At 41.5% G+C, this 16,054-nt stretch overlaps 1 protein-coding gene across 2 annotated transcripts in view; it reads left to right on the top strand.

Annotated features, from left to right (window-relative positions):
- The window catches only part of bicc1a (BicC family RNA binding protein 1a), a 60,217-nt gene extending 51,445 nt beyond the window's left edge, over nucleotides 1-8,772 (top strand). For both annotated transcript variants that reach the window (XM_080868745.1, XM_080868746.1), the window contains 8 exons: nucleotides 1,009-1,162; nucleotides 2,339-2,498; nucleotides 2,628-2,667; nucleotides 2,891-3,045; nucleotides 3,235-3,397; nucleotides 3,714-3,877; nucleotides 4,199-4,298; nucleotides 5,612-8,772. In XM_080868745.1, the coding sequence (XP_080724871.1) occupies nucleotides 1,009-1,162; nucleotides 2,339-2,498; nucleotides 2,628-2,667; nucleotides 2,891-3,045; nucleotides 3,235-3,397; nucleotides 3,714-3,877; nucleotides 4,199-4,298; nucleotides 5,612-5,739 (1,064 nt within the window). In that variant the 3' untranslated portion in view covers nucleotides 5,740-8,772. The remainder of the gene's footprint in view (nucleotides 1-1,008; nucleotides 1,163-2,338; nucleotides 2,499-2,627; nucleotides 2,668-2,890; nucleotides 3,046-3,234; nucleotides 3,398-3,713; nucleotides 3,878-4,198; nucleotides 4,299-5,611) is intronic.
- The last annotated feature ends 7,282 nt before the right edge of the window (nucleotides 8,773-16,054 follow it).

Raw genomic sequence — 16,054 nt, 5'->3', positions numbered from 1 at the left:
AAGTCATTTTGAAAGTGTGCACTTATTCACAACTGCGCACTTTTTGTGGTGAGTCATTTATAATAAACAAAGTCTTGTGATTTATGTGTTGTTACAGCCTTGGACTGACAAAATGTTTGAGCTGTTAAAACTTTCAGCTCAGGTTTGTTGGACCTTAGCTTTGCAGACTTAACATAAATGTCCAAATCAGGATTTTCCACTTGAGATTTATGCAACCCTTAAACCCACTTTGAGGAAAATACCTTTATTGTACCCACGTTTTACTTCTCTATACTGTCCTCCTAACCTCATACGCTTTCTGACTACATTCACTGGAGCGGAGACAGATTAACTGCTGGTCTCCTCGCGGTTCAGAAAGGCCCTCGTTTCCTCTGTGTCTTACACTCGCGGTTTTCCCCTCAAACCTTCACTCTCACGCGTCTCGTTTTTCCCCGCTGTTTTTAAAGTTTGTCCTCCCCCGACGCGGTGTGTCCAGTTAAGTTTTCCTCTCCCTCCCTTACCACCTCCTGTGTCCCAGAATGTGTTTGCGCTGGCTTGCCTCGTACAGCTTAACTCCGCTGTGTCAGTTGAAGGTGTCTGGGGATATTGTTCAAACATTAAACCCCAGAGAACTTCGTTTAAGTGGCTGACATCATATTATTTTACAGTATGCGACCCATGTATACTCACACGTGCACATCCTGTTGCACAGAGCAGGTCCTTGTCGGGTTAAAAGCAGAGAAGCGGATGAAAAAGCACTATAATCACAGCTGGTGTGTTTTTAATTAATCTAGAATTCAAGTGAGACCTGTCACACTTGAATGCATGCACACATGCAGTACATATGCTCACAAGCTAAACATACTCATTCATACTGAATGACCCAGTCACTTCTGAGTGCAGGCTGTGTTATGGTATAAATTGAAATTGATGAAACCTAAGGTATTACAGCTATTGTTGTCATTATGTGTATTTTGTCTGCACAGAAAAAAGAGAATATTCACCATTTGTCCGTGTTTATTCCTTCAGGCTCTGACACATTTGTAGAAGTGGGCATGCCCAGAAGCCCCTCGCACTCCGCTAATGGAAGTGAGTTGAAACAGATGCTGGCGTCATGTAAGACATCATCAGGAAAACGACAGGCTGTGGAGCTCCTGCAGGGCACCAAGAACTCTCATCTACAGTATGTCTGAATCATTTATGACTTCTGTTGTTACTTTTTAGCATCTCTTCCAAAATCTTTTACAGATCATGCTCCTAAAGTTTGATAGTATTCTTTAAATATTGATCTTTACAGACATTAAGATAAGCCCAGAAACAATGGGATCATTTTTATTTTTAAACAATAATAATGCATAAAGTCACAGACTATCCCAAACTGGAGCAACCAGCTGTGGTACGTTATACACATTATACTGGACAGCATTGTTATTATGATGGCTAACTCTATGTTTATAATAATCCCAGTACGTCAGCTGTTTTTGAAATGGTGCAGTGGGATCCCTCAACTTTCCCTTGTTTTTTTCCGTATAGATGCTCTGACAGTTGTGATGTTAATATCAAACATGGCCAAAGTTTGAAATAATGAGGTCTGCAAATGTGCAAGTAATCCCCTTTGAGCTGAAAGCTCAGGCTTCAGACTGTTTTAACTGCTTAGCTGTTTAGCGGTTTGGCTCTGTTTGATGTCAGTCAGAAGAGATATCTTTAACATGGTTATCTCAAGTGCGCAGCTCTGGCTGTGTGAGCACAGAAACCCCACCCAGCTGATCTTCATATTTTTTGTTTGAGAGAGACAGCCAGTCAGAAGAAAGTTGCATGAAAGGGAGCATTGTGTGTTGAATTGTGATTCATGCAAAATTACTAGAGTCCAAAAACTGTACTCTGCTGCTACAAATTCGAATATACATCAGCATTCATGAGAGCGAGCACTTTTCCACGAGTAGCTGCTAGACACGACTCAGCTTTACTCGGTTTCAGTCGTTTTCTATTAGAATTGAGTCAGGCACCTTATGTGACTCAGGTTGTAATAGCAAAGTCACATGATGTCATTGGTATGCGACACAAACGTAATAGAATAACGGAGGCCGTTAAGGCTCAGCCGCTTTTTGTTAAACCGCTGTGTTGTTGGGTTTTTTGTACTTAGAACCCCGGCTGAGTAAGTACTAAAAAAGTACCTGGTGCCAAAAATGGAAAATCCTTAAAACCGAGGCAAGTCGAGCTGAGTAGATACTAGTGGAAAAGGGATAATGGAGATGCTAGTTACTAAAGGCCCTCTTTAACTGCCTGAGTGATCACGTCAGCAAAGGATGAGCTGAAGAAAGGTTATTTACTGATACAGTGCCTGTTTTAATTCCAACAGTTCTGACTGTCTCCTCTCGGACACGGAGTCCAGCTCATCAGACAGTCCTGTGGCAGATAAGAGGGCACCGGGGAGTGAGCGGGCAGCTGAAAGGGCAGCACAACTGAACGAGAGGGAGAGAATCCGATTGGCACCTCAGACCTCCTTTGCCAACATGCAGGTACACACACACACACACACACACACACACACACACACACACACACACACACACACACACACACACACAGCTAACATGGAAAGAGAGGCCATGGTTTTATTGGCTTTAACCATCTGTTGAATTTTACAGGCTTTTGACTATGAACAGAAAAAGCTACTGGCAACTAAAGGTGAGTTGACATTTTTGTGCCATCAAATAGTGCAATCAGTGTCATTAGCAGTGTGACATATAATTTAGTCCCCTTAAAAAAAATTACATTTATTTCTTTAGCCACAAAAACATCTTCACACTAAATATTATATAATTATATAATATTTAGTGTTTCTATAAAAGAATTATATAATTCTTTTATAGAAACATATTTGCATCACTGCTTTTCTGTATTCGCACAGCTATGTTGAAGAAGCCAGTAGTGACTGAGGTGCGCACTCCGACCAACACCTGGAGTGGTCTGGGCTTCTCAAAGTCCATGCCAGCTGAGACTATCAAGGAGCTAAGGAGAGCCAATCACGTCTCATACAAACCCAGCATGAGCACGACATACGAGGTCAGACAGAAATGAAAGTGTTTAACTTTCATTATCGTGATCAATATGTTCAATATCTTAGCATGTACTGATGTTGTGTATATTATAAGAAACATTATTTGCCTGACTGTTGTTTTAGTAGACAGACGTTTGTGTTCTGTATTGGGATGTACAGAATTCAGTCTGAACTTGTTTCTTTTTGGTCCTCAGGGTTCCCCACTGTCGTTGTCTCGATCCAGCAGCCGGGAAGGCGTGGGGAACGGGAGTGACTCTGACAACTGGCGTGAGAGGAACGCCACCAGCAACGGCCTAGCAAGCCACACAGAGTTCGCCTCAGCCGTCAGCAGTCCAAAGAGGAAACAGAACAAATCTGGTCAGTAAATTTTTGTTGTTTTTGTCTTCAAATAATGATGCTGATTAACAATGAAATGAAAGAGAACAAAATAAAGATTTAAAATGTCATTGTGAGCACTCTTGCCTCTGAATTTGATGGTTTTGCTTGTAAGAGTAATATACTCAATATAGCACTCAGGGTTGGCACGTTAAAGTCTAGTGAAGCTGCCAGTCTAGTTAATCTGCAGAACAGATGGTCTCAGTCAAAATGGTCCAAATTTTCATCTCTTTAAGTTAAACATTGTTTCATTACCTGACTGAATGAAAGAAATGTCTCTTTTTAAACTGTCTTGTAGCTGCAGAACATTTCCTCAGCAGCAGCAACTACATGGACTCTATTTCATCAGTAACGGGCACAAACGGCTGCAGCCTGAATTCGTCTCTGAAAGGCTCAGACCTGCCCGAGCTTTTCAGCAAACTGGGCTTGGGGAAGTACACGGACGTCTTCCAGCAACAAGAGGTAATCCTGATTCTGAACCAAGTTTTTATCGCACAAGCTTTCATCGTCTTCCCTGGTTTAACTGTAGGGGTGGACGTGTGGGTGTGCCAGACCATTACTTCTGTCCAAAGTGAAATATCCCTGTCATTATTTGTTGTTGCTATGTTACATTCATAGTTTAATTAATTTTTCCTTAACAAGCTGTAGAATTGCATTCGTACATCAAATATTACTGCTTGCATGGCAGGGAGGATATTATGTACATGACCATTAGTCTTGACATTTATGTTTGAAGATCTTTTCTAGATTAAGGTTGTTAAACTGGCTCGTTGCTGCTTCTAGATTGACCTCCAGACATTCCTGACACTCACAGACCAGGACCTGAAGGAACTGGGAATCACCACCTTTGGTGCCCGTAGGAAAATGCTGCTCGCTATCTCGGGTATGGAAAAAAAAAAAATTCAGAAAGAGCATTCTCTTGTTGCATTTTATCTTTCTCTGTGCTGTCAGCTGCATGACACTGCAAATAAAACATTTGCATAACAACGCAGAGATACCCACGTTGGTCTTTTCCTGTGCCGATAATCACTCGTACCAGCACGAGCTTCATTCTGCCAGCTCACCTTTGCTGAAGGCAGTTTCATTAATGTTTTTTTTTTTATGTTTATTGTTTTGTCTGAGTGGATCCCAGCAGTCCAAAAGATAAATAATAAGTTCATATCTCAAAGTTCATAGGTGGTTCTTGTTGTCAGCAAGCCAGAATAGAAGTTAAACTGGTCAGATTTCTGAGAGGACATGCTGCAGTAATTTGCAGCAGCAGCAATAAATGGGATTCAAGCAAATTCTTCTCTGATGAGTGTTTTGGTATTTTCCCAGCTGCTCCAGCTGCCTGTCTCATGCTGATGCAGACTCTTCCCTGTTGTTACACTTGATCTAATGTGAATGTGGTGGGTGTCACACTTCATTACTGACATTATAATAGCCTGCACGAGTTAATCATGTCTGTGTTGGGATCATGAGCTTCCTGTCATGGTTATTGTTTAAATGTTCAGTTCACAAACGTCTGACCAGAGTCAGGGTTGACAGCGAGGGCAATGAGGGGAAATGTCGAGGTCAGCACTATGATTATTAAGGAAGCAGAGGGATCCAAGGCCAGGATCGGTTTTGCTGCCTGTCGCCTCAGCCAAGTCGAGGTCAACTTTCATCTCCGCTGACCGACTCTAGAGCTTGAAAACTGCATATTGCGCATCTCTGTCTGTCTTTCTGTGTTTTTGCTTCTCATAAAAAGATAGAATACCAGTCAAGGCAATCCAGGTTTTAACTTCCTGCTGGTGTGCCAGTAAAAAGAGCTGCTGGAGCGAGCTGCCTGCCTCCAGTAATCATACTGAAGGTTTATGCTGGCACCGACAGACTGCGGCTATCGTATGAATAACTGAGAGATGCCAGGGTGTTCTTGAGACATTTTTATGAAATCATTTTGTCCAAACTGCTGTGTAAAAACAGATGGACACAAAGAGGGGTTTTGTTGATCTGAGCAATTCTGTAGTGCTTTGAATCCAATTTTCTTGTCACTGTAGATCAGTGAAGGCTGCAGAGACATGGCAACATTCTCCACGGTTTTATTTATTTTTACTTTGATTTGCTGCAATTCCCATCGCAACAATGGAAGTTACCCCACATTAAACACTATGTTTGTATCACCTTTGCTGCTCCTGATGTTTTGCGGTTATCTTTTTTTTTTTTTCCTGCCCACAGAACTAAACAAGAACCGGAGGAAACTATTTGAGCCACCCATCAGGTCCTCCTTCCTGGAAGGGGGGGCAAGCGGCCGCCTCTCCCGCCAGTTTCACGCTGAGATGGCCAGCGTCAGTGGGCGATGGTAGGCGCCTCCAGAGCTCCAGTCATCGGAGAACCGTCCATAAAGAAGACCAGAGTCCAGCATCTTAGAGTGGCGTCTAGGTTTCAGTGGTTGTTTACCCTTTTTCAGCTTCAGCTGAATTGAGACTGTTCGCAAAGTTGCATTGCCATATAGCGCATTTATAAATACTTTTTTTTTAAAAGCCATAGTTTTACCTGAAGTGCCAACAACAACAAAAAAAGGGATTTCTCAGATACATGAAGTTCAGTGTTATTGCCTTATAAATCCACTAGTCTCTTGTTGAGCATTTATATATGAAGGGTGTGGTTTTGGTTCTGTCCAGTATTTCTGTCCACTTTTTGTTCAAGGGAACAGGCAGAATGATTAGTACATCATTTTACACATTGGTACTACCTGCATTTGTATTATGCTCTTGTATCAGTGACATGCACTTTAATAATACTAGATTTTTGCCTGTGAGAGCCTTATTCCTTAGATTGAAATGAAACTATGCATTTTTTTTATTGACTTAAAGCACAGATGCATTTTCTACCAAGCCAAAAGTAAGCACTTAACCAGTGACATTAGCACAGCACCAAATGAAGTAATAATAGGTCAGCGCACCTAAGCGGTGACTTGATCAACTTTAACACATAACCAAAGTAAATCTCATTGTGACCTTTGACTCCTTCAGTGTTTCGATTGGTGGACATTCCTCCGAGATCAGTGTTTGTGTTGAGCATCAGTTTCTCTTTCTAGACGAGACAAAAATAAGTATTTTGTATTCATTTTGCATTATGATTTTATTTTTTAGTTTTTATTACCATCTTAGGCAAATGAGTGGAATGTTTATTGGTAATCGGTTTACATATGTATTTTTTTATATTTTCATGAATGAGTGTCTATGATTATTTTGTTTTGTTTTTTGTAATTAGTTTGCTTGTAAGTTTTAGTTTTATTTCCTGCCCTTTAGTCTCTGGAGCCATAACATGGCTGTGCCATTAGACAGCAGCAGAGATGTGAGACAGTTAGGCAAAGCTTTGTAGGCCTCTTTGATTGTGTCAACAGGCAATTTTCTGTGGTTTTTCTTCTGTGTTTATAGTACTTGGTCTTTTGTTTTATCTTTTTTGCCAGTCATGGCCTCTCTGTGGCCCCTTCCATGTGCCTTAAATCTCCCAATCTGGTCTACTGTGTATCTGAAACTTTTTTTTATCTTTCTGTTAGCTTAGAGTTTCAGCTAGAGGAAGGAGAGGAGGCCTGTTAACAGAACAAGGCCTTGCCTTTAATAGTGAAACGTGCCAATATCCATAACTCATTTTTTTTCAGCAGGAAGAAATTTCGTTAAGAACACTAATATTTTGTTCTGACCTTACTTTCCAGATAGGAAGTGCCATCACACAAAGAACCAGTTTTCCCACAGCCAACATGGTCTCATATTAATAGTTCTGCGAGACACAAATAGAGAACTAAGGTCACCAGAAGTACTGCGAGATCTAAGATGAAAACAAATAAAAATCTGGTATTTTCTACTATCAGTCATGTAATCTAATATCCCCAAAACCTGGTTAAGCAGTGTTTAATAAAGTAACAGAATTATGCATGCAGCGGCAGTGTTTATCACCAGAGCTTGTGTTTGCTCTGTAGCCCTGGATTATGTTCAGTCATGTGTTTTTTGAAAAGGAAAACATCCTTTTTTCCAGCAGTTCATTAACTTTGGATAACTCAAATGTTTTTTTGTGTAATGTTCTTAAAATATGTCTGAGCATTTAAACTACAAGAACATCCATCTTCCAATGATGAGAGCGTTTTTCAAGTGCAATTCAAAGCCTCTTTGTGAAGTCATTTTTCCTTTTTGTTTATATTTGCAGTACAGTAGGTTTAAAAGCTAAGACTGAGTAATATTCTTAGTTTAAATGAACAAGACCTGTATAAACTCTTAAAGTATGTACAAGACACTTCTGAAAAATTATCACTGCAAGTGCGTAAACATTTATCTCAGCAGATTTAATTATGACAGACAGCAGCAGCAATCCTCGTATCGTTTCAAAGTAGTTGATCATTTATCACTTTTTTGTTTTAATTTACAGCGATTTAAAACCCTCATTTTTAACCACTTTTCCGTCCTATCTCGCATCCTATCCTATCTGACTTGAGCCATTCTCAATGTGGTTGTCAAGTTAGTAACACTACACTAAGTGATATTCTGACATGGTTGCTTATGCAAACCAGGTAAATTCTTGTTTTTGTTTTGTTTTTTATTGTTTTTGTTTTGTTTTTTTGAAGTCTTAAAGAAGATGAAGAAGGCTAAAGCTTAATGTAGAAAGGGATTCTTTATTCTACAAGGAAACCCGGAGCTGCTTTTGCTCCACATGGTACTACATTTAAAAAGAAAATAGATAAATAATGCTGAGCACTGATTCTCCCAGTGCTGTGACTCGTGTTCCTGCCTAGCAGACATTTGTTTTCATCCTTCACTTTTTTTTTGGATGTGTTTGCTCGGAGGGCAATAGAGGTTCTTGTCTCATCAAGTGAATGTTTCAAATTTATATATATTGCCTTGATGATGCATGTTATTGCAGCTTGATCACAGATCAGTAAAGGGACTCACCAAGTCAAAAGGTTTACTGCTAGCTTGCCTAGTCTTTGCCCTTGATTGAATAGTTTCACAATTATGTCTTTGATTTGTTGTATTAGTCATATTAATATTCCCAAAGGGATTTATTTGAAGGAATCTTTGTACTGCAATCAAATGGTACATTTATAATGTAAATGTAAACCACTAAGGAAATGATGTATAACATAACTTTTGTACAACTTTTCATTTTTACAGTCATTGTTTTTGCGTGAGAAACGTACAATTCTGCACCATATTCCTAAGATGGATTCGTGCATAAACATTGCCATGTGGTCAACGCTCTGTTCACTGTGGCATCTGTTGATGCTGTTGTTATTCTAACTGTATTGTAGTACAGATATAAACTTTTCAGAGAATCTGTCAAGCAGGCAAAAAAATGTTTGTTCGAACATTCAAATGATATTATGAAGGTAATAAATGTATGCAAACAAAAGCGCCTTTTGGTTTTGTTTCCCACATAACACAGAAATGTCGAGTTTTGAAACTTTCTCAAGTCTGAAGCTACCAGGCTGTCCAGGCGCACAGTATCAGTGCAGTATTTCTAGAAAAGGGCTGTTAAACGTGGAGCCCGAGGGCCAGAATCGACCTTGCAAAGACTCCAATCCAGCACACTGGAAGGCTTTGGGGAAAATTTTTCTTCCTTATAAAGAAAGATAAAGAAATTGCACTTCTTTATCTTGTATTAAGAGGTTTATGTTGACAAAAAGGAGTTTTACTCATCCGCCTTGGATACATACTTTATTTGTAATTTTGACCAGCAGAAGTTAGTTAAAATTAGGCTAAAAAAAGTTAGGCCTGGTTTAGGTGACGCTGAACCCTCAGGTTATGCTGCATTAGTCTAGGCCCATTGGGGCTTCCCATCGTGCATCAAGTCTTTCTTCTTTGGAGTCTTCTCCCACCCCCATTCTCTGCGGCCTGCTGGAGCGGGAGGGCTAGTAGGAGGAGTTGGCCGTCCGACTGCGGTCTGGGGTGTGGGGCCTCCCTGCTGCTGCGGAGTCGGGGTGGTCTGCCTCTCCCCACCGCAGGGAAAAGGGTAACACCACCTGGGTCTGGGTGCAATTCCCCCCTCCAGGGGCAAGGGTACCTAGACCCGGTTTGTAGAGTACGCTTGGGGAGTGTGATTGTGTGTACAGCGTCTCTTTATGTCTGTCTCCACGTTGGTTGAGTGTGGAGTGAGTGCATGTGAGAGCATGAGGGTGGGAATGGATGTTTGTGTCTGTGTGTGCCTGTATGTCTGTGTCTATATGTCAGGTTGGGTATCAGACGCCACCTCTCTGGGGACACCTCAGGCCCTCCAAGGTTTGGAGGCCTATCTCCACCCACCACCACTTCCCCTGCCGGTGGCGGACTCCCTCAGGTGTCGGTGTGTTGGTGGTTCTTTGTGTCTGGGGGTGGGCATCCGGGTACACACCGGCTCACTCCTTGGCGGCCGCTTGTCGGGGCCTGGGGCCTGGGGCTCGCTCGGGCCCCCTTTGGAGGTGGGGTGCCCCCGGCCTCTCGGCCTGGGGCTCGGTCACTCAGGCACAGCTGGGGGCCGGCGGAGCTCACGGGCGCGTCACTGCAACTCCCCCTGACTTCTGCTCCGCGGCTGCTGGGCGAGCCCTCATCTGGGACTCTCCTCAGCTCTTACTGGAACAGTGGCGCGGCTGCCCCTCTGTTGGTCTTCCATGGTCTCTTGTGTTCTGGGGGCCTCTGGATGTCTGGAGTTTTGATCTCCTCCATACCCGCTTCATGCCCTGGAGGACGGGGCTGTGGCCCCCCCACACTCCCTAGCAGATCATTACATGGAGAAACCTTTGGAATGCAAGCATGCTGATCCACACAGGTATGCACACATGGGTATTCACAGACGCGGACTAAAGCTTTCTTGGCTGCTGCCTCAAAGCACACTGTGCGCTGTCTATCTTGCGTGCTGCACAATATCGTTTATTATTTAGTAAATATTGATATCTATGACTAGCTAGTTTATTGTGATGGTGCTTTGTTTTCTCTATTATTATGTTGCTCTTTGTTGTTTGCTGTCTCCTCTGTTTGTTTTTTTTGTTTTTTTGTTTTTTTTTTCTCCATACAGGTGACCCAGGAGTTCTTTTTTTTTTCTCTCTCTTCCCCCCCCTTCTCACCGTCTCTTCTCCCCTTTGGTTTTCTTTCTTTCTCTCCCCCTCTTTCTCTCATTCATTCCCCCTGTCCTATTTATTAAAAAAAAAAAAAAAAAAAAAAAAAAAATGACAAAGGATGAACTGAAGCTCTGCCATCACGTAATGTCGCATACTGCTGTTTCTGATGTCATTTAGCAAAAAAAAAAAAAGTATTTACTGCTGTTTACACTTAGCTAGATTAATGCGATGGTGTTGTGTTTAGTATGTTGCTTTGGTTTGTTTGGGGGTTTTTTTTGCTTGTTTTCTATTCTTCTTCTCTCAACAGGTGATCCAGGAGATTTTATTTTCTCCCCCCCTTTCTCACTGTCCCTCTCCCCTTCTGTTTTTCTTTTCCTTCCTCTTTCTCTCTCCCTTTCCTATCCCTCACTCATGTCTGTCCCATCTGTAACATCTGAAAATAAAATATAATAAATAATAAAAACAAAGGTCGATCAAATGGATCAATACGGCAATGCCACGATGATCCATTTGGCAAAGTAAATCCATTGGGTATCCTTGTTGGTCTTCAGACAACAATTCTGACGGCTAAAGAACCAAATGGGACAGGCAAAAAAAAAAAGTCTTTCTTCTTTGATCAGCTCTTTTCACTCTGTTTATCCACCACTTTGCATTACATCATTAATTATTCTCTGGCTCTCTTCCACACAGTCTCCCACTCCTCACACCCAGCATGACAGATGGCTGCCCTTCCCTGAGCCTGGTTCTGCTCAAGTTATTTTTCCTGTTAAAAGGGAGTTTTTCCTTCACACTGTCACCAAGTGCTTTCACTGAAGTGACTGTTGTTGTGATTTGGAGCTATATAAATTGAATTGAAGGTAATCCTTCTGCACTATTCTGCAATCACTTGGTGTGTCTGTTTAAAGACACATTCAAAAACACATTTGCATACTGCAGTTTGAGGGTAATGTGCTTACATGATGTCTAACCTGCACAGCATCTGCTTAATCCAACAAAATGAATCTATGACCAATGAGGATTTGCAGTACAAGACACACTTGAGAAGAAATTTAAAGTTGTCTTCTCTCCTTATAAACAGGCTACTGTAGTATGGGGAGAGAATTTATTTTCTTTGTTTTGCATGAAAGTACTGCAAATAATACATTTCTGCACGACTAACTGCCAGAAAACTGTTCACATCCGTGAAATAAAATATGGGTTTTTGTGAGATCTCGGTCACAAATTCAGCAGTGATGATGCTTCTTGGTTAATATGAGAAGATTAGAAAAACTGTTTTTGCTTTGCAGAGGGAAAACCTCAAGGGGGCAGTATTGTCACTGAAAATGACATTTCCCAAGTAAAGCGTGGAAAATGGTTACTCAGCAACAGATTATAAAATGTAAAGAAATGATAAAAATAGCATTTTATTCGTGAGAGACTCTTTGCAGCACAGCACATTGTCATTCGCCACCTCTAATACATATCATAGCTGTAATTTTGAAGTTAGTTTGGAAAATGTTCAAACTTGAAAGAAAATGATGCGTTTGCCTGTGGCTGTTTGCATATTCCCAAAGTGCTGTATTTTACCTGACATATGGAAAGTGATTCGGTTTTCAGTCGTTTTTATTTTATTGCTCAAAAAAAAAACCATCTCCAGGCCTCTCTTCTGATTATGGCAGCAAATTAATGTTCAGCTGTTTGCCACATAGACAGAGGGAGTCACTCATCCATCTCAAATGAGCCCTTTAACAGGTGGTGCCACTGAACTATGGTCTGTAAAGCACCTGTGGTTTCTATAACATCACAATATTGAATGGGATGTAAATACTGGTATGTACAAGTGAGAAACTCACGGGGTAATGTGTAGGAAGGATGTTATGAAAACATTCCTTTTGCTGTCTGCTGCCAATTGCTGACATGACAAACGGATCACACCTATAATTAAATCTAGGTCTTATCTAAGAAAATGGTCCCATCATGAAGAGAATGTATCTGGATTCGGCAGAAACAAATTCACCTACATTTAATCTCATAAAGGATATTAGAGCTCTAGAGAAAAGCTAGTAGTTGCAAAATTTCAGAGTCTTTTCAATTGCACTATGGGTAGTTGTGTGTGCAGCACAGTCGGCAATCATTCCCTTTGCCCAGCGTGGCTAATTTCAATTTCATGTGCTATTGTGAGAGACAGGGTGAGAGAGGGACAGCTAAATTGCAGAGAAAGAAGTATTTTTTTTTTTTTTGTTATCACTAACCAACCCTGCATTTATTCAGCATCCTGGCAGCATCCCCGTCAAAAGACCAGAGTCCACAGCTTCACATATTGTTCTCATGGGCAGCTTGCCTCTGCAGGAAAGGTGTAAATTAGAGTAGCTGTGACTCGGTTGCTACCTCACCATACCTGGCTCTTATCCAGTGGACATTATGCTCACGGTGCCTGATAAGTCTAGCTCTTTTTCTGTGAGCTCATTCTCCATCATATAAAGTGACCCGTATGTCAGAGCATCTGCATCACCGATGTTGAAAACGGTCACAAGAACATTTCTTTCTACTTTGCTTTAAGAAGCCAGACTAAATTGTATTTTTTGAAGTGGTCTTGAGCAACAGGTCTCCAGGATTTTTGAAGGTCTGTCAAAGTTTTCCTGTTTTTCACCAATTTAAAAAATCTATTTTTGAACATTTTAAGTTTTTAGTATTTTGTTGAAAAGCATTTTGTGATATTAGTCTTGAAAGGTCCTATACAAATATCATTTCTGTTATGTTTTTTTAGTTTGGTTCACTTAAAGGTTGTAAACTGTCATTCCTGGAAAGCATTGATAACAAAGCACAACCAACCCACTTGGCAGCACCTCAGTAAACAACACATTTATGCTCATTTGTTTACGCTTTATTCCATACAAACAGAAATAAAAAGACAACTAACAAGCTGAAACATTGGCATAATAATGTGAAAGTCAAAAAACAATCATGCCTTGAAATATGGGCATAGTTGGTTAAATTAACAAAATAATATGACTGCATTTGTGAGCATTATAGACGATGATAGGTGGGTTTTTCTTTCTTCAGTCAGAGGGAGGAAAGCTGCTCCTCCCTGTTTCCAGTCTTTGTGTTAAGCTATAGTTAATGAGCCTCTAGCTCTGCAGCTATACATGTTTATCCTCCTCATGCGAAGCTCTCCAGCAAAACAAATAAGCTTATTTTCCTTCATGCTTATCCTGCATTGCACACCCAATTAATTCATTTTATTAATAACATTTGGACCCGGCTTTTAATTGGTCTCCCCTGATTTCATTGTGGCCTTTCGGCGTATAAATGAACTTCATTTGAATTTCATATAATCTTAGATAAAGTGGAATTGAACTGGGCCCCCGGAGAAAACGCATAAGCACAGATCCATTATCAATCAAGCTGCAGCTACACCGAGGCCAGACTTCACACTGTAAATCAATGACATGCTTCATTTGCTGCCCTGAAACGCCAGATAAATGTCTTTGTGGTATGATGTGACACACACACACACACACACACACACACACACACACACACACACAGTGGTGACTTGGTATTGTTTTCTGCAAATGTAAAATGGTCTGCCCATGCACTCCATATTCTGCCTCTTAACTGACCTCTGAGACTGTGTGTATCCGGCTGTGTAAGAGATGCCGAAAGATGCAGAGGCATTAAATATAATTATAGAGACGTCTGCATATGGGTCGCTCCGCCTTCTTTATCACTTCAAAATCTTCACACCTATTTGATCTGTTTTCTCACTGCACCTTTCTCCCCGCTATTTCTCCATCTGCCACTGTGTGTTCACTTGGCCTCTAAACACAGCAGAGGGAGCAAATGAGAGTGGACTGCCAATACAGTGTACACTATGGCCTATAGTGTGCACACACAAACATACACTGCATGGCACTGCAAGATTTGGAGTGGAGCAGAAAAATGAGAAAACAAATGAGAGGAAAAAATGGTAGACAATTGACAAAGTAGAACTGAAGAGGCAAAAGTATTAAAGGAAGAATGTTAGTAAAGGAACAAGAAAGGGGAAAAGATTTGGCTGTGTGTGTGTGTGTGTGTGTGTGTGTGTGTGTGTGTGTGTGTGTGTGTGTGTGTGTGTGTGTGTGTGTGTGTGTGTGTGTGTGTGTGTGTGTGTTACACTGCCTTCTTTCATCCTCCTGCAGCTCTACTGGAAACACTGATGCTAACACAGGACGACTCACCCTGTAGGGGATATTGGTGGGTGGAGAGATGGCGTGGCGGAAAGGATGGATGGAGGTAGAATGAGAAGGAATCCTCCAGAACTGGTCAGCCTCATCCCTCCCCCTCCCCATCCTGCTCCTCCTCTCTCAAAGCAGATCAGCACAGCAGGCAGTGGAGGGACATAAGAGGTGTGGGGGGAGGGAGACAGGGCAACAAAGGGAAATTGATGATGACATATAGCAATTAGGCTTTTTGAAGCTTGTGCATTTAGGGCTATTAGGTGTGCTCTACTTGTTTTTGTTTATGATTTAGTCACTGCACATGGACTTTCAATGATCTGGTTTCTGAAACCAGTGGGGTGTGGGGGGCATTTAAACAAATGCAGTGTTGTTAATCCATGGATGTCACTGTAATGCTCTTTACACAGCTGGGGGGCAACTGTCAAGTCATGTCATGTAGCAAATATATAATGTTACGCATGGCTTTCATCCACTTAAAGGCATACTAAAAATAACTCCAATTTAAATTTTTAAGGTGAATGTGGCAGCATCTTCTCCCCAGAACACTGCAGTGTGTTTGCAGGGAGTGATCAGGATGCTGACCTTTACCTTAAATGCACTGTGTATCCCTGGCAGGAAATGTGAGCCTTAGTGGAATCCAAGCGTGGAATATGTTCAAGGCTTTAGTGGTGCGCCTTATATGTTTCCTACTGAATCTGAATGCCATAGTGATTATGAGCTTATCAGGACTTTAATTTGCCTGCCCGCCACAACCCCATTTTTTTAATCCTTCAAGCTGCATGAAAACGCAAACCAATTACTTTCCTGCAGGCAAATCAAACATTATTATTATTTCCCCCTTTTTAGTTTTGTTAATCTACAATTTTTCTTGTCTGTCTCAACTTCAGAGATGATGATGATGATGCTGTGACAGTGTGTTTCCCCAGAAGAGTTAGGGTGACTCTCCTCTATACGGTTCACTGCACTCCCTCCCTCTTTTTGTGGTTTTAAGCACCATGACTCAAGAGGGGGAATAGACGCAGCTGCAGAATCCGTTGTCCGCTGACTAGATAAGCACTCTGGCCTCTCCTCCGGGCTTCTTGTATAACACTTGAACAAAAACAAATAGAAAGTGACACCTCCTCAGTCTGATGCTCCCATGTGGAGCATGGAGACGAGGGAAGACTGCTTTAGGAGATATAAGAATGAGAATGACTCCATGATGATGAGCCACAACTTCTGTATAATCAAATGCTGTTATTAAAGGCAGCCTGAAGCCTTGCTTAGCCACAGTGTGGTCTACGCCTGCACTTGACCTTCCTGTTCCTGGGAGGCACTGATAAAAAAGGGTGTAGAGGTCTAATGGAGATAATTACACACCCACACCCAGTATAAAGTGTGGTTTTCTGGCTA

This window comes from Rhamphochromis sp. 'chilingali' (assembly GCF_963969265.1).
Source record: "Rhamphochromis sp. 'chilingali' genome assembly, chromosome: 20".
In the NCBI taxonomy this organism is placed as follows: Eukaryota; Metazoa; Chordata; class Actinopteri; order Cichliformes; family Cichlidae; genus Rhamphochromis; species Rhamphochromis sp. 'chilingali'.
The sequence above is the reverse complement of the archived record's forward strand: the minus strand, read 5'-3'. Positions and strand labels throughout refer to the sequence as shown.